The sequence below is a fragment of the Drosophila simulans genome, chromosome 2L (assembly GCF_016746395.2).
Source record: "Drosophila simulans strain w501 chromosome 2L, Prin_Dsim_3.1, whole genome shotgun sequence".
In the NCBI taxonomy this organism is placed as follows: Eukaryota; Metazoa; Arthropoda; class Insecta; order Diptera; family Drosophilidae; genus Drosophila; species Drosophila simulans.
The window spans coordinates 10,964,786-10,981,353 of NC_052520.2; the positions used below are offsets into that span (position 1 = coordinate 10,964,786).

At 41.7% G+C, this 16,568-nt stretch overlaps 4 protein-coding genes across 8 annotated transcripts in view; 2 read left to right on the forward strand and 2 right to left on the reverse strand.

Moving 5' to 3' along the window:
* LOC6731931 (pneumococcal serine-rich repeat protein) overlaps positions 1–1,478 on the reverse strand; it is a 54,439-nt gene extending 52,961 nt beyond the window's left edge. For both annotated transcript variants that reach the window (XM_039295471.1, XM_039295464.1), the window contains exon 1: positions 994–1,478. The gene's annotated coding sequence lies outside the window, so the exon portion shown is untranslated. The remainder of the gene's footprint in view (positions 1–993) is intronic.
* A 3,869-nt stretch (positions 1,479–5,347) lies between these two features.
* On the forward strand, positions 5,348–5,899 carry LOC6731936. The gene has a single exon (XM_002079035.4). It carries the CDS (start codon positions 5,410–5,412, stop codon positions 5,770–5,772), a length of 363 nt encoding a protein of 120 aa, XP_002079071.1. The 5' UTR covers positions 5,348–5,409; the 3' UTR covers positions 5,773–5,899.
* A 3,907-nt stretch (positions 5,900–9,806) lies between these two features.
* Positions 9,807–10,306, forward strand: LOC6731937. The gene has a single exon (XM_002079036.4). The coding sequence runs from the start codon at positions 9,875–9,877 to the stop codon at positions 10,067–10,069; it is 195 nt and encodes a 64-aa protein (XP_002079072.2). The 5' UTR covers positions 9,807–9,874; the 3' UTR covers positions 10,070–10,306.
* Positions 10,307–10,451: 145 nt separating this feature from the next.
* Positions 10,452–15,685, reverse strand: LOC6731938. 4 transcript variants are annotated; one of them, XM_039295802.1, is made up of 4 exons: positions 15,440–15,685; positions 11,438–11,548; positions 11,242–11,381; positions 10,452–11,181 (listed from the first exon to the last, which is right to left on the reverse strand). In XM_039295802.1, the coding sequence occupies exons 2-4, from the start codon at positions 11,534–11,536 to the stop codon at positions 11,052–11,054; spliced, it is 369 nt and encodes a 122-aa protein (XP_039151736.1). In that variant the 5' UTR covers positions 11,537–11,548; positions 15,440–15,685; the 3' UTR covers positions 10,452–11,051. The 4 variants fall into 4 exon arrangements, with proteins under 4 accessions (XP_039151736.1, XP_016024603.1, XP_016024601.1 ...); XM_016178444.3 differs by having other exon boundaries at positions 10,452–11,172; positions 11,438–11,553; positions 15,440–15,683; XM_016178442.3 differs by having other exon boundaries at positions 11,438–11,553; positions 15,440–15,683.
* Positions 15,686–16,568: the final 883 nt, after the last annotated feature.

The window sequence follows — 16,568 nt, forward strand, 5'->3', positions numbered from 1 at the left end:
TAAATTGATATTTGCATTTTATAACCCTTGATATGTGAACAATTAGCACTGATAAAATACAGCATTGATAAGGGGTTTAATTTTATTATTTATTTTGGAATTCGATTGCAATACTTTTACGTTATTTTTAGTTTTATAGTTTAATTTTTCTCTTTCATTCTGTGTGACCGTTCAGTTCGATTCCTTGCAGAAGCTAAACAAATGGATCATCTATTTGTTCCGCGTGCAGACAGACAGACAGATGAGTACAAACAGACCAGCAAAGAGAGCGTTAAATTTGCACTTACCGTTCCGCAGAGAGCCACAATCGGACAACAACGAAGTCTGCAAGAGGGAACAGGTAGCCGATTCACAGACAGGCCAATTAATGAACGCGACAAAATGGCAAATAATACTTTGGAAAATGTCCACGGCATGACCGTTAAAGTCAACTAAACAAAAGTACGAGCTGGCCTGACACACAAGCTTTACATTCCTTATTAAGTTGTTTAGAATAGCTTATGATTTATATAAAAGTTTGCAATGGCAATTGCGTTTTTTACAGTTCTTCGATTTGTTCTTACAAAATTATTGTCTCTATATACATTTTTTGAATGACTTGAAATTAAATTCTTATTCATCTTAATTCAAATTAGGAGGACACCAAATTTCAGAACTTGACCACTATGTCGAAGCTTCACTGTGTCCACGCGGGGGAGTAACAAATCAAACGCACAAAGGGAGAAAGGAGAATGATGAGTACGGGAGCGGGAGCGGAGCAGTGAAGAAGAAGGTGGACCGAAACAGTTACCCACTAATTGCAAGCATGCGTCGCCGCAGCTTTTTGTCACCCGTCGACGGACGACTGTATGTGGTTGTAATTGTAATTGCGCCTGTATTAGAGTTGCGGCTCAATCAAATGTCTCGCTGCGCAGCATTTACAGTTGCTGCTGCGGACATTTGCTGAATCATTTGTTTATAGCCGAATCAGGAGTGTGTGTTTGTATTAATTACCGTTTTAAGCTGCCTCCTCTCTGCTTCTTTTTCCCCTGCTTCTGCTTCTTCTTCTTGCTAACTGGGAATTGGAATTCTTTGCTGTCAAACACTTCAATGAAAACTTTTATGTGGAGCAATTGATAAAGCCGCGCTCACGCACACACTGACACTTTGCTGCCGGAATCTACGCACACACACACACTGGCATTTGTACGTTAAAATTAAGTACAATAATTCACTTGTTGTTGTTGCTTTTGGCTTGGCACTTGTCGACCGTTTTTTGCGGCTCGCTTGCAATTAAACAAACAATTTCTCTCCTGCAGTCGCAATAACAATATTCATCGATCGCCGCGTTTTGATTAAATTGTTTGCATTACGTTTTCTATTATTATTATTATTCTTCGAATGGACTGCATGCGCGAGAAAGCTTCCGCATCGAACCGCACTCGAGAGCTTCGGAAAAATAACTGTGCAGCAGCAAGCGATCGAAATCGACTTTGGGGCCTATTTTTTCCACAGCGGAGCGACAAGTGGCGATTACAGCAACAACAACTGGTTGTATGAATGAATTTCTGCTTTAAGAGAGCGGAAGAGAGTCGAAGAGCGGCGCTCTTTGGATTTCTCTTCAGCGTGCAGCAGGTTATTTTATTTATTTTCTGCTGAGTGATTATTATCATTATGAAGTGATCTGATTTGCTGCTGATATTAAAGCAAGACCGGTCAATAATTACACTGGCCAACACAGGCTTTTTGGCTTTTTGAGTAGTTATTGAAAAAAAATGACTCATAATGGTATTACTTTTATACTTTTGGGATCGCATTTTTGAATTTATCTTATACTAAAAAAAAATTATGCACAAATCTTAAACTATTTTAGTCGAGTAGTGTTCGATTTCTTCGTGTCCTTAAAACTTAGCCGTGTAACCCAGTGTAATTATAGATTTTACTAGATTAATTCCAGCGGAAGACGACCAAAATGCTTGAAATAATGATATGGTACGTGATTAAAACAAGAGCGAATCGTGTTCCCGATGGGATCATCACAGATCCGCATCCCCCATTAGGGCGACAAGATGGAGATATCGTTCAGAAGAGGCACAATGTATGAGGTGATAATTCACTTGTACGTCACCCGCTCGCATTTGCATTCGCCATTCGATTCCACCATTCCCGGTCGACTAACTACGGTTATCCTCAATCAGCTAATTTATTTCCCTGGAAAATATCGCCCCCACCTCGAGAAAGGCGAACGATTTTCCCTGCCAAGGGGCTCCACCTCCATTCAAATGGGGGAAACCAAACAATTAAGCAAACAAAACGACAGCGACCACGGCTGCAGTCTCCAACTGCAGCTTCAGCTTCAGCTCCAGCTCCAGCTCCAACTTCAGCTCCAACTCGCCAGCTCCGACTTGATAGCCCCTCCAGATAGAAACTGTCAAACAAAACAAACTACACGATAGAAGCCAAACAAAGCGAGGCTTCCAAAGTGTGCTGCGTTTTAGTACCCGGTAATTGCGGGGTATATCATTGGTAAAGCAATTTAATTTAGAGCCCTTCAGCATATATAGAACGGTATATTTAAACTAATATATTTAACCAAATTTACACTTTGAAAACTCTTGAAACACAATTTCAATCTCAATCAAGGACGTTATAAAATACATATTATATCTGCTAACTTTCGAGCCTTTGACTTTGCATACTAAAAGAAAGGTATCTGGTAGTCTAATTTGCCATTTCACAAGCTTTCTTGTTTATTTGTTGCCTTGCCTTTGTCTTTTGTTTTAGCCTGGCAAATGGTAGGCTAAGTACAAGGAAAGGCGTCAATGACGACCGACGAAGACGACTGACGTCGACCTTCGGCAACTACGCCATCAAAAAGGAAGTTCAAATGAGAAAAAAAAAAGAGTTAAGTAGAGAACACTAAAAATCGAGGCCCCAAGAAAAGGACCGGGAGATGCATCGAATATAAATTAACTGCCATGAACGAGGTAATGGAGCAACAATAACAAGACTAACAGTGGCAGCAGAGAGAGAAAAAGGATATACTGCAAAAGTACCTATTAAACCTAAAAAATGTTAATATATATAATATAATAACTTGTTTTAAAGGATCATACATATTTATTTACTTACCAGTAGCATTCCAATGAAATACTCTGATTTTCTAAACAAGGTAATTACTTTTCCGAGTGCATCGAAGAGAAAAGCTACAATGAAGGCTCCACAAAAAGCCAGAAAGCAAAACGACAACGCGCCGATGCTAGTGGGCGTGTACCGCTCCCCATCCGCCCACAGCTGCCGCTCCTCCTCCTCCTCCTCCTCCCCCCTTTCCCCCTTGCAAGCCAAGTGCAATCTATGGCAGCGATCGGCCAAGTACAAATGGTTAGGAGATGCAACAGTAACAGCGAAAACAGCAACAGCCACAATGGCTGGCGAGGTCAAACAGCAATCAATAAAGGTCAGCGACTACCGCCGGGGCACGCCTGAGTGCCTACCGTCAATGCCGCTTTGCTGGATTGCTGGATTGTCGGATTGCTGGATTGCCCTATGGCCAGATGATCGGCAGAAGGGGTAGACTCGGCTCGAGGTGCAGAACCAGCTCCCAGCCCACACCCAGTTCTCCCTGCCCCCCTTTCGCAGTCACTTGCCCATTCATGCGGCCCACGATGAAGATGCTTTATGTTGCAAATTGAAAGCTGGACATCCAATCGACTGAAGAAGAACAAGACGAACACGGCGAAGAAGAAGAAGTAGAAGAAGAGTAGACGTGGAGGCAGTGCCATGGGCAGTGGCAGCAGGAAGGTGGGAAAGAGAAGGCTGGCCGACAAATGTAGACAGTTGCGACTGCGCAGCCGCAGCAGCAGAAGCTCAATTCGCTGAGGTTGCTGAAGAAGCTGCGTCAGAAGCCCAGAAAGGTGGGAGCGAGAAGGAGCTAGACTGAGGGGAGGGAGAAGATTGCTTAACCCATTATGGCCTACGAAAGTATGATTAGCTGACTTTATAATATAAAGTACATTTTATGAAAATTACTATCATTAGCAAATAATACTAAATTTTGAGCTAAAACATATTTTTAAACGTTGGAAACCTCTTTAAATATTAAACAAATATCTTTGCCAGCTCGAATATGTTTTATGGCCTAAAATACAATAACGATATTAAAGAGAAATTAATTAATAAAGATATTTGTTTTTTCTAACAACCCACCAGCGGGATTCCCTTGGGCATTATTGGGTTAATTAGCTAAATGGCGGATGTCGATGACTGTGGCATTAGGCGTATGTTTCTTGGCTATTCCTTGGCTGCCCCCTTGACTGTCGGTGCCAGCGACCCTGTCCCGCCCCCGCAGCTGTTGCTTCCGAGGTTGCACAGCTCCCGGTTCCAAAGCCGCGGCTAAAACCATCGGTGATGATGATGACGATGATGATGATGATGATGAGGATGCTACCAAGTGGCCTCTGCCTTTTTGAATGCATCTTGTGGCGGCTGCTATCTGCCTGGCCGTGGCATCCACAAGATATTTTTAATGGCCCAGCTTCCTTTTTGCAGATGCTCTGCTACTTTGCTTCTGCCGTTTTTTTGTTGGTCCGATTTTTGTGAATGAAGTTGTTTTAGATACACAGACACACACACTCATACTCCACTCCGCTGGCAGAGAAGTAGCACCATTATCGCACTGACATGTCTGCTGGATGTCGCTGCTGCCCACCACCCCCTTGTTGCGACCGCCAGCCCACCGCCAGCCGCCCACTTGGCGGTGTGTGTCACCTGTTGATGGATTTCGTTGTTTGATTAACATGAAATGGCATCGCATCCAATCCCAGCCGATCTTGATGCCTTGAGTGGAGTAGAGTGGATTGGAGTGGATTGGATTGGAGTTGAGACGCCGACTCTAAGTGACTCCGTCCCAGTTGGATCGCCTGGCGGATAGTTAGCCAAATGTCGGAGATTGATGATGTGGATGGGTTAAGTGATGGCCCCAAGTGGAATGGCCAAGGAAATTGAGGCTTTTGATGGATTTCAATGTACTTACTCCTTGGAAGCGTTTATCTAAATAGCCCGCAACCTTTGCGGCCAATGATACATTCATTCCAATGAAAACGAGTTAACATTTTAGAACTTGTTCACTAGTTGGTACAATTTGTAAACAACAAACATGTTTAACTTATTTTTATACATGTTATCTATTTAAATATAAATTTAAGTATAATTATTATTTAAAGATGTAAAATCCCACACTCAGATTTGTAGACATTTGTTGACAATAAAAGTAGGTGAAACCAGGTACGACAAACACATGGCACGGCATAATTATAAATTACTTAAAGGATACGCCTTTAAGGACTACCTGTGTCGCATCCTGGCCACTATAAATTCCCTTCGCCCCGAACGCCATTAGTACATTCAACACCAAACTGCCTAGCAGTCAAGATGTCGAGCTCTAAACTGGCCCTTCTTATTCTGGTCATTGCTTGTTTGTTCCTCATCGCATGGGCACGACCCCGGTCGAGATCTTCAATATTCAATGAGGTCACATCGCTGCCGGCGGAGAGGAGAATGAGCAACGAAATCATGGACCAGATATCGCCCATGAGGAGGCCACACAGGAGGGATTACTTCGTGAAGAGGCGCCCGCTCATCAGCTCTAGGATGATGATGTCCAGAAGTCCTTTCCTCGAACGTCTCTACAACGATCCAGTGCCAGAGATTGCACCAGGTGGAGCCAACTACTTTGGCAATGACGTCCTTCCGCTTTCAACCTACGAGATCCTGGAACCAGAGTCATTGTATTAGAAATAATCTCTAAGCACTAAATATGTAAAAAAATTAAATTTAATTTAATTTTACAACTGACAATTTGTTCATATAAAGAATGAAAAATATAATTGATAGTTTGATAAATAAAATTCAAGATAACCCACATTTATAATAGTTGAATTTATGGACCTGGGAAAACCCCACTGAAGCTTTTATGTTACTTATGTTCAACTAGTTTCCCAGCGATCTCTAGAGGATCTGCCATTCAGCTAATCGAAGCCAACAGCTCCGAGGGACGAACCCATTTCGCTAACAACAATCAACACTCGTATCATCAACAATCCGAACAAACTACAACAACATAATCAACGGCAGCAACAAAGCGCTTAAATACGCAACGGGCAGAGGGGTCGAAAAAAAGTAAAAATAAGAGTCCCAGTATCGAGGAGGTGCATCCCAAATGCCATGTAGGAATCCATGTAGGAACATTGGGTTGGCGTGTGTATCTGCGAGTGGCCATATCCCCCAAGGAATGAATGTTTCTGGTTGTCGTTCTGGCCAGAGGACAAATCTCTATGGCCGGAGGCGGAGAGCGGCTGGCCGAGCGACCGAACGCAACAAGTGTTCCAAATCAAAACGGAAGCACAGCCCAGGCCATGGCCATGGTAGCTCCGGCTGGACAGGCCAGACCAGGCCGCTCCTTTATGCCGCATATGTACATGGCTTTTTGGTTCGACATGGCAAAAGCATTTGGAAAATGTAATTTACAACGCTCAACGCGGAGCAGCGACCACTTCGCAGGCACACACATATATATAGGTATATATAGGTATATATATTTGCCCGGGGAACTGGTCAACTTTGGTCGGACTCGGTCGCATCAAGAGCCACTCAACCTCAAAGTTGAACGGCATCGGCATCACCTGCCACCGATCTCACACCGGCTCTCATAGCCACCGATTCGCCAGCGAATTGCGCTCGGATTGAAATCCAAGAAGCTAAAAAAATAAAGGAAACAGGAGCCTCCGGGCAGGAAAAGATTGATCGAGTTGAAGATACCCTATAACCAGCAACGAAATGGGTGGCATATTAGCGGGGTTGTGCTACTGATGAATTGCTAAAATTCGCTGCTATCTACTTTTTTCTTTTTCCAAATCCTAAACTTGCCCAATCAACCCATCGATACAGGGTATTCTGAATGAAAAAAGTGCTTAACTAAGAAGAACAAGTGAGCGCAGATTTTAATTTTAACCTTTTTGGTCTCGTTCTTTCCACTCCACCTCGATGGCTTCTGTGCGCCCAACTTTTCCTGGCTGCAGCTACATCAGTTTCTTCGTACTTTTTTTGCTGTTTTTTAATTTGCTGCACCGCTTCATAGAGCATTTTTCATTAAATTCCTGAATTAAGGCATTCCTCCGTGGCCTCCCATTGGACGCTGGTCATGTTCTGAAATAAGAGCAACATAGCAACCTTGTCCAAGTCCAAGACGACGACATGGTGACGACGATGCCGGCAATGGCGATTGTTTAGGCCACGGCCAAGTTGCCAAGTGGCTTTGGCCACGACACTGGCTACCGGTTACGTTGGGAGTTCGCCACACAATTGGATCACACGTTGAAAAATTGTTTATTACGTTAATGGGCTACTACAAATTATTTGGAAAATAACACCATACACTTATGATACTGAAAACATTGCAATTAAATCAAATTGCTGGTTTATGGCTAGGATGCATTTAAAGTTTGAATTTGCTATTATATATTGCTATATCCAAATTGCTATTTCACTGGGAATAAATATCATAATTGATATATATGAGCAGTGTATAACCAAGTTGTTTGGAATTTCATATTTATTTAGTTGCTATTTGTGGTCTCTGCCCTTTTGAGGCATTTTGAGTTTGGAGTCACCATTTCCTAGATTGAGATCTCGTAAAAGGATTGAAATTAAATCAGTGTCAAAAATGCTTTATGATTGTCGAATATATTTGGTTTTTCATTGAAAAAGGGATGTGTTTGAAAATTGAATAGATACATTGCCTGTTGCTTTAAAAATATATACATAAATAACCTTTATATATATGCAATTTAAAAATTATATATAGAAAAAGTTGTAGTTAAAGTACTCTCGCAATGATAAACCTATTCAATTTACGAACTTTCACTGTTGCTAACTGAAATCCATATCGCCGGCTGCAGAGTTCCATGACATGAGGCCAGAACAAATCCATGTTCGGATTCCCTTCCCGAGATCCCCAGCCAGGCCCAGCTGGTATCCAGCACAATTCACTTAAGGCCACCGCTTTGACTGGCCCCCAACCAGTGGCCCCACGAATCCAGAGCATTTTTCTAACTTCCTTTTACCAATAGAACAAAACCAGCACAAAGCGCCGCGGATAAAGTGGAATGACAACAGGAGGGCTGGAGGAGATCGGTGGGCTGGCGATCGGCTAGATGGAGCAGGAGCCAACCGGTGGCGACCCAAAGCTATGCGAGAAAGAAACGGGCGCGAGATCAAGCCAGGTGAAGTCAAGTTCGAGTCACCGGTTGCATAGTTGACCAGATCGGGAGAAGCGAGAGCAGCAGATCCCAAGACTTTGCCACTCCATTGACCAGAGATGAGCGCGAATCGTGACTGGATGATTGCGGATATTGATTTCAAATGGTCAATATATATTGTGATTAAAAAATGTGGTTTATGTACATATTTCAAGGGTACTAAGTAATCTTAATTCTTAAGAAGTAATCCTTTAATATAATTTCCTTTCCCATTTGGAATAAACTTAAAAACATATTTCTTTTAAAATAAAAATTTATATCGAAATTTTCCTTAAATAATTAGTTTTTTATCACCTATGTGATCGTGTCACGCGGTCATCTCCATTTGGAGCCACCAACTAGATACAGATATGCGCGGCGACCGCGACGACTGCGCAGGCGCAGCCAGCGGCAACTGGACTGCTGCGCTTCTGCTGCTGCTGCGGTTGCTCCTGCTGCTGGTGCTGCTGCGACTGCGCGGTTGCAGATACACTTTAGGGGCATGACATGACTCGCATACGAATTATTATAAACGATCTGGCGCAAAAACTAACAAGCGATGGGGCCGGGACTGGACTGGAATGGAATGGACCTCGCCTGCTGCTCTGTGGGATGTGGATGTGGATGGATGTGCTCTGTGCGGAGGCAGAGGTGCTTGTGGATGCGGCGACCAAATGGGCGGCAAGGTGACGGCGAAGGCATCGGGCAAACGGGAGGCGGTCGGTCGGTCGGGTCGGGAAGGTGGAGCGACGGACGAGTTATGGTGGCCAATTGCAAAGTTAATGGAGTTTGGCTACTCCAGCAGTGAGAGGAGCAGATGGAGCAGGGGGAACGGGCTTGAGCTTGGGGTTGGGCTTGGGATCGGGCACGGGCACGGGCTCGGGCGACTTGAGCGGATGCTGGCCGAGAAGATACAGCTACTGGTTCGCGACTCGGTAAAGATTGAACTTAATTTTGCACAAATGCAATTTATAGAAAATTGTTGCCACTTGTTTTCACGTTGATGGCACTCGGGCACCGAGTAGATCATCGGGCGGGGTGGAGCCGGCTGGAGATAATAAATGCAGGTAGCCATTGGATTCCTGGATTCTGCCCGATGCCTGCAGCTTGGCCATTATTTAAATTTTTGCCCCTCCACTGACCATGCTACGTTTTGCAAAAATTAACAATTAAAATGTCTAATGGCAGAAAAAGTGAGGCGCGATAGAGAAGGAGAGCCGGGCCGGATCATAAAGACGCTGGCCCATCCAGGTAGGTCGACATAGGTGACTCCTTCTTGGAACTTCCACTCATCAGGCGGGGCAATTAGTTTTCCCTTTTTTGTATCGGGCGCAGTTCATCTGCGGATTCGCGTAGGATCGATGGAATCCGAGCAGAGGAAGTGGAAATGAGCGAATGGATTAGCGCGGTATGGTTTATTGGCGAGTCGCGGCCATAAAACTGCGTCCTAATCCATCAACGAACTCCTGGAATCTTCTCGAATCAAGGGTCCCGAAGGACAGGTAACCGATACCTTGTTACCTCTGCACATCGAACTATAAAAAGACGCACTGCATCCTGTAAGCCAAACAGTCTTGATTGCTCGCAGCATTTGTCACAATATGCTAATTGTTCGCTATCTAATCGCCTTGGTCTTTTCCATTTTCATGGTGGCCACATCTTTAAAGATCGAGGAGCGCTATCGGCGCTGCAATGGCTACAAGATATCCACTCCGGATCGGTTGGTCATCAAAATGGAACGACGCGGCGGAAAGTGTCCAACCAAGTTCCTAGAAAAGAGGCGTCTAAAAGTTTAAGATAGATTGCAAGGATCCCAAAGCCGTAAATCAGTGAAGGAAAATTAAATTTAATCCTCAGAGGCAATTCACAATGTATCAAATTCAGTCAAGTGAAATTTAAAAATATAATTAAAATTTACTGAGATCACCTGCTAAGCAAAATTAAACAAAAAGTAATAATATAACTTTGCAAAATTGTAAACAAGTGATTGGCAAATATATATATTGATATTATAAGCTCCAATAGTTTTTAAAAATAATTAATAATAATTTAAAAAAAAAATAAAATCTTTTAATAAGAAACCAGTGTGTTTTGATTGACTTTCAGTAATATAAGTAATACTTTTATCCAGTAAATGTTTCTACCCAATTATTTCTTAAAAGAAATAAGTTTAAAGTCTTTTTTTTCAACATTCGGGCGCATTTAGTTTATTCGTATATATTTATAACTTTTATTTAGAAAGGTATTTTACATGTATAGTTTTGTGTAGGTATTAGATGACACCAAGTTTGCATTCCTGTTTGTTGTTCTAATTACTTGTATTATACATTAGCTGGGACACTTAAATTTACAAAAGCACATACATTAATTAATGCAGTTTTAATATATAAATAGCTTATCGAAGCATTGTATTTTATTTTACCACACCATATGCAAAGCGTAAATCAAGAAACGAAATATTTCAATTTCAAACTTTTGTGCTAATATTCAAATAAATAGGTACATAATTTATTTATTTTTTTTTTTGGCAACTACAATGGAACATTTTTTCATACGTTTCGTAGACATTCAAAGGATAAGTTGTATATATATTTGTATATATATGTGTATATGGATATAGTTGAGTCTTAGCTTTAGTTTAATTGCACTAAACATTTGCGTTTATCCATTATGCTAATCTTTGTGTTTGGCTTATTTTTTTTGGTTTGTTGAAATGCTTGAATTGTTAGTTTAACCAAGAGCTCTGGGTTCCGGATAGTCTTCCCGCTGTCCGGGAACTTACTTCCTAAAGCAGGAGATGGGATTAAAGTAGCACTGCCGGTATCTAACTTGACGTTTGCTCTCGGGCAGCCGATAAAGTTCATTCACATTTCCGTAGGTGGGACTCCTCAAGTAGGCGCTGTAACTACTATCAAAGTTAATCACAATTTGTCAATATCCACAATGGTTAATAGTGCTCTCGCCTTACGTGGGTCTGTATTGGGCAAAGAGCATCTGCAGCCGGTCCATGGGAATATTGGGATAGATGGCCTGGGCTGGCATATCGTAGCCACCACCGTAGGCGCCTCGCACGTCCTCCGCTTCCTGGCCATCGAGTCCATCGGAGTCCTTAAATCCGAACGAATAAGCCACATTTGCTACACATTTTCCAGGATATTACTCACCGGTCCTGTTTCGGCACCCGAAGGTCGTGCCTCGCTGAGGGCAAAGAGCAGGGCGAGGAGTAGGCCGTAGCACAATAATATCTGCACGAATTTCATCATTTTTAAACGCTTCTGCACTGAAAGTATTAAAAAAAAAACCTTTAAAAATTAGTCTAATTAAATTATTGTAAATAATTCAATGTCCATATAGTTATGAACTTTCGTAGCATTCCAATTAATGCAAATGCTTGCAAAACTTCAAAGAGAAACCTCCAGGACTTTGTGCCCGGCTAATCCCGATGCACAAAGGTTGTCAAGTGGCGAGTGCAGGCAAAAAATCGCCATGAAGTTCAGCTAGCCATAGTTTTAATTAAAAGGTTCCCGGGATTCAGTGGAATTGCCTTTATACGCATATTTATTATTTTGTAACACTTTAGACACCATTCAACCTGAAATGCCCGGTCAACAAAGCCAGATGGCAGTTACTCAAAACACTTGCTGCCACAAACGTGACGTGCATTTGTGCCTCTCTGACGCAGATTGCAGTCCTCGGAGTACTGTTTTTCACCTTAGCCCGGCTTAAGTGCATTTCCGCAATTAAAAGCGGATATGGAGCTGCAGCTTAAGCGATGCAACAACCGCACCCACACGGTCATCCACTTATGCGTTGCATCCGTAATACAATGGTCGATAGTGCAACGTGTGGCAGCCACACAATGGCCAGGGTGCATGGCCTTGTTGGCCAAACTTTAATTGATTTCATCAGAAGCTGACAAAAGACGTGCTGGGGTTCCCTTCATGTGAGTGTATATGTATTAAAGAACTTTCATGGCCAGTTTCGTAACGTGTTGTCAACTTGGTAAAAGTGATTGATCAAACAAAGGGTTATACAATCAATTCTTTAAAGCTAAAAAGGTGAAAGGTCAGAAAGTATGCAACAAAACATATAATAAAGTATCCATTGAAAAATCAAGCGGATGTAATTATATAGGAAACTATGAAGGAATCAGATTTATGATGTATTTCATGAACAATTCTTTATGTGCATACTAAGTAGGATAATACTAATTAGTAAACAAATTGTATTATATTACATTACCCCCTTCCACCTTATGAATTAAGCATATTAAGTAATTAGATCAAAGGTAGAAACCAAAGTAATCTAAATGACAGCATAACCCAAACACTACCACTAAAACTGCAATCAGCAACTAATTACTTGAATTACATAAATTATGGCATCATGGTAATTTAAGTGGGTGTGAAATCAAAAGGAAAACCTCTCCCGCAGGACATGAATACATAAAGAGCCCCTGTTTGAACATAAATCGCCGTTGGGACGGGGAAAATGAGGTCATTAAATGACTTTCAGTATCGTCATCATAATCATCATAATCATCTGCATGCAACAGGTAAGCGAGAAAGCCAAAACCATCGGCGTGGGCATAAAAAGCCATATAGACATGGCCCATCGAGGACCTCATCGCTGTGGCCCGTAAATGTTAACGACTTGTCTCATTTGCTTGCTGCAGCTCATAAAATGTTGCTGGCTCCTAGATGGTCCTTAAATTTCAAGCAGCCGGTTATGTGAATGCATTTTGCGACGGAGTTTGTTATGGTTTCCAAAATCTAAATTGCAAATTAGCTCTTTGTTTCGCAGAAATTGTTAAACAATTTCACATTGAATGGAAAATGTCAAGCAGTTTGTAAATGGCCATATTTCCTAAACTATGGCATTTATTTGGATCTATATTACCTGCTGAGTTTATATTCATTTCTGCTACTTAAAACATTGATAAATATTGGCTCATATGCGAACATTTTCTTTTATAAATTGGCAAAAGTGCATGCGAATCGCTTAAAACACTTTACGCAGAGTTAATTACAATGCCAACAAAGCGGCCAACTAAACTTTGAGCTCATAAAATATTTGTTAGATTAAGCAGCTAGTGGGTGATAAATAAAAACTAATGACGAGGTGGCCAACTTTTGCCCAACCAACGCAGTGGCTTTAGCTGGATCAAATGGAATAATAAAAAGGCCAAAAGCAGACGGGGCCTGAAAGCCCAAGCCAAAGCCAAACATAATCAGGACACATTTATTGCCACCGATAAATAATGCTCGAATGTTAATTGGAAATTTAATCTCGCCGCCGTGGCAGCCAAAGAGTTGCAAGTACTAAAACACAAAGCGTTGAAAAAAAATAAGGAAAAGTAAAGTGCAATTTCACGTGGCACTTTAGACTCTACATTATTATTATCCTGCCAAACTTAATTCCGGTTTAATTTTGAGTTCCGTTCAATTTTTTTTGGTCACATTTTGAGCCTGTGGCAATGGAAACTTTAAAATTAGCCAAGACCGAATGTCGTTGGGCAAATATTTGCCGGAAGGACCTGGCGTGGGCTTCATTAATGTGTGTGTCTGACAGGAGCCGGCAGGACGATGGCCGTGTCCTTGGCCAAGTGATTTATCTGGTCATATGATATTTTCGAGGCGGCAAATTAAAATTACGTCAGTCAGTCACCGAAAACTGGAAACTTCAGACATCTTCAAATATACGTATCAAGAGGTTTGAAATGTTTCCTCTTTCCCTTTCAGGGGTGTGGAGCACTTGAAGTTGTATCGAGTTTCTTGGGGGGATCTGTTTTTTGTGGTTACGTTGCGATTTGCGGAAAATGCGGTTCGATATGGAAGAGTTATTTACCCAATTAGATTTCAAGTTAAAAAGCTGCGCATTCTTTTGAAGTGAAACGTTTTCGAAAATATGTCCCAAAGAATTTGTGGTTAGGAATAAATTTAGAATAGATCAATTGCCGCAGGACTTTGGTTGAATTTTCTAGTACTTTTTGTTTGCGCTACTTAAATATTAATAAAAAGATGTCTATTTTTGTTTATTTAACCTGATTATCACAGCACGAAGCGTCTTAAGCAAACAAGTAGCTGGCGCTTCTCCGCCAGATTTTCCCCCTCTCACATTTCAGCGGAAAATTATCTGCCTCATTGATGCCCTTAACCCGCAGGAAAATTGCTAAGAAATCCGTGGGCGTATTCTAATAAATATTAAATGCAATTTGATTGCGGTTTCGGCGGGAATCGACCGAAGCCAAACCGGAGCAAGTCAACTGAAGTTATTTATTATCAGAAACTCGAATCGAGATTGAAGTTCAAATCAAATGAGGTGAATGTTTTGTGCGCGCTCCTGATTTTTCTACGCTTCATAAATAATTCACATAATTTTCAATGAGCAGCGGAAGCAGTTCCTCCTGATTTCGTCTGTCATTAGGTGGCTCTGGTAAAGTCCCTGAGGAAATTGATGCTCTGGCATATTCAAAACAAAAAGAAAAGCCAACAGGGTGGTAATATATGGCCTATGAGTTGCACATATATGTACGTCAAAATGTGGGAGTTTTGCAAGGGCAAAAAAGCAACCTTTCTTTACCTTCAATGCCGTAAAGGCCTATCAATTTGCAGCAACTTTTATGAACTCAATTTAGGAAGAGCACCTTTGACTCAATTTAAACGAGAAACAAGCAAATTGACTTCAATCATTCATTGAAGAGATTTTTTTAAGGATATTTTAGATACTGGGTTGCACTTTTAAATTATTCAGATACCTATTTATTTAGTTATTGTTCACTAATATAGAAAATGAGTTCTGAATATTTTAGTAATAAGAAGAAAGGTGGGACACGAAAATATTCAAAAAAGAATTTTCATAATATTAATATTTTACTATTCAAAATTGTTCAAGTTTTTGACCTTATTATTTTTCTATTATTATTATTTTAAATAATTTTAACAACATCTAACATAAGGATTTATATTTCATTGATATTAACTGATTCTAGTGTAAAGAGTGTAACTTGTACGATATGATAACAGCGGCTATAATTCTTTTGCCCTGCGATATTTCACCTGTGGCACAATTTCCGCGCCCACAAATTAATTGTGGCAGACACATAACTGCCCAATTCAATTAATCGCCGAATTCCAATTGGCGAAGGCAAATAGTACAATACTCACCGATACTTTTCGTCTGGATGAGATTGGGAATCGCCGGCAATGGAATTGGCGTCGGTAAATGAGAAAAATCAGGCGCCAGGAGATTCGTCAATCGGTAATTTGCGAACTATTTGTGTTAGTTTTTTGGCCTGGATGTGGAGTTTCGTTTGATGGGATCTGATCCTTTGGTCGCGCTAACTTGTTGCTGCTGTCGCTCTATCGATGTGAACGCCAAGAAGGGAAATTGGTAACTCGATGTTGGCGATGCCTGCCACTGGGCTTTATATACAAAATAGCAAACAGCACCCAGGGCAGCGACGCCGGCAGCGGCAGAAGCAGCAGCAGCAGCACCACCAGCAGCAGGAAGCACGAGCTGGCGGAACAGCCAGGAGGATGCGGAGGGGGCGGCCCACCGGGTGGGGGTAATTCGTTAGGGGGCGTCTGCTTAGGCAAAGCTTTATGCCTCATGTCAAGCGGCACTGCAGTCAGCAGGAATAACACTTGTTTATAGTACCTGGCAGGCGAGGAGAGTTGATGAGGTGCACAGATCCTTGAGAAGATTAACGCTATATGGACGTAACCAAAAACAAGATAGTCGTATAAGACTTTTTTCAAGATCGAGGGTAATTTTTATTTGCATAAATCGTAGGGATGGAGAAATACCAAGTATCGAAATTTAACTAAAAGTTAACCGAAATAAAGGCAACTTTTAAAATGCCTTTAAATAAGCAATTTTAATAACCAATTTAAAAATAATTAAAAAGGTTTGAAACTTTGCTAGCAAGAAATAATAACTTATAACCATTTTGCTTACAATTACCCTTATTTTCTTGAATTTAAAACTTAAGGAGACCAAAACTAAATGACATAGAGCATCGCCCAGTCGCATACGCCCTCCAAAAATGCCAACATCCAAGTGCTTTCTGACCGTACAATGGGGCGTATGAACAATGTGCGTCTTATTAATTCACCACACGGACTTGGACACTGTGGGTTGAATACGTGGACCACCCGAGGGCACCCCACCGCCCCCCCATCTGCTTGGCGTGGTGAGTAGCAGCGAGTAACGGCACCTGTTGCTGATTAACCCGACTCGAACGAAACCTGTTGCATACTTAGCAGCGCAGAGCACAGTATCTATGACGTTGAG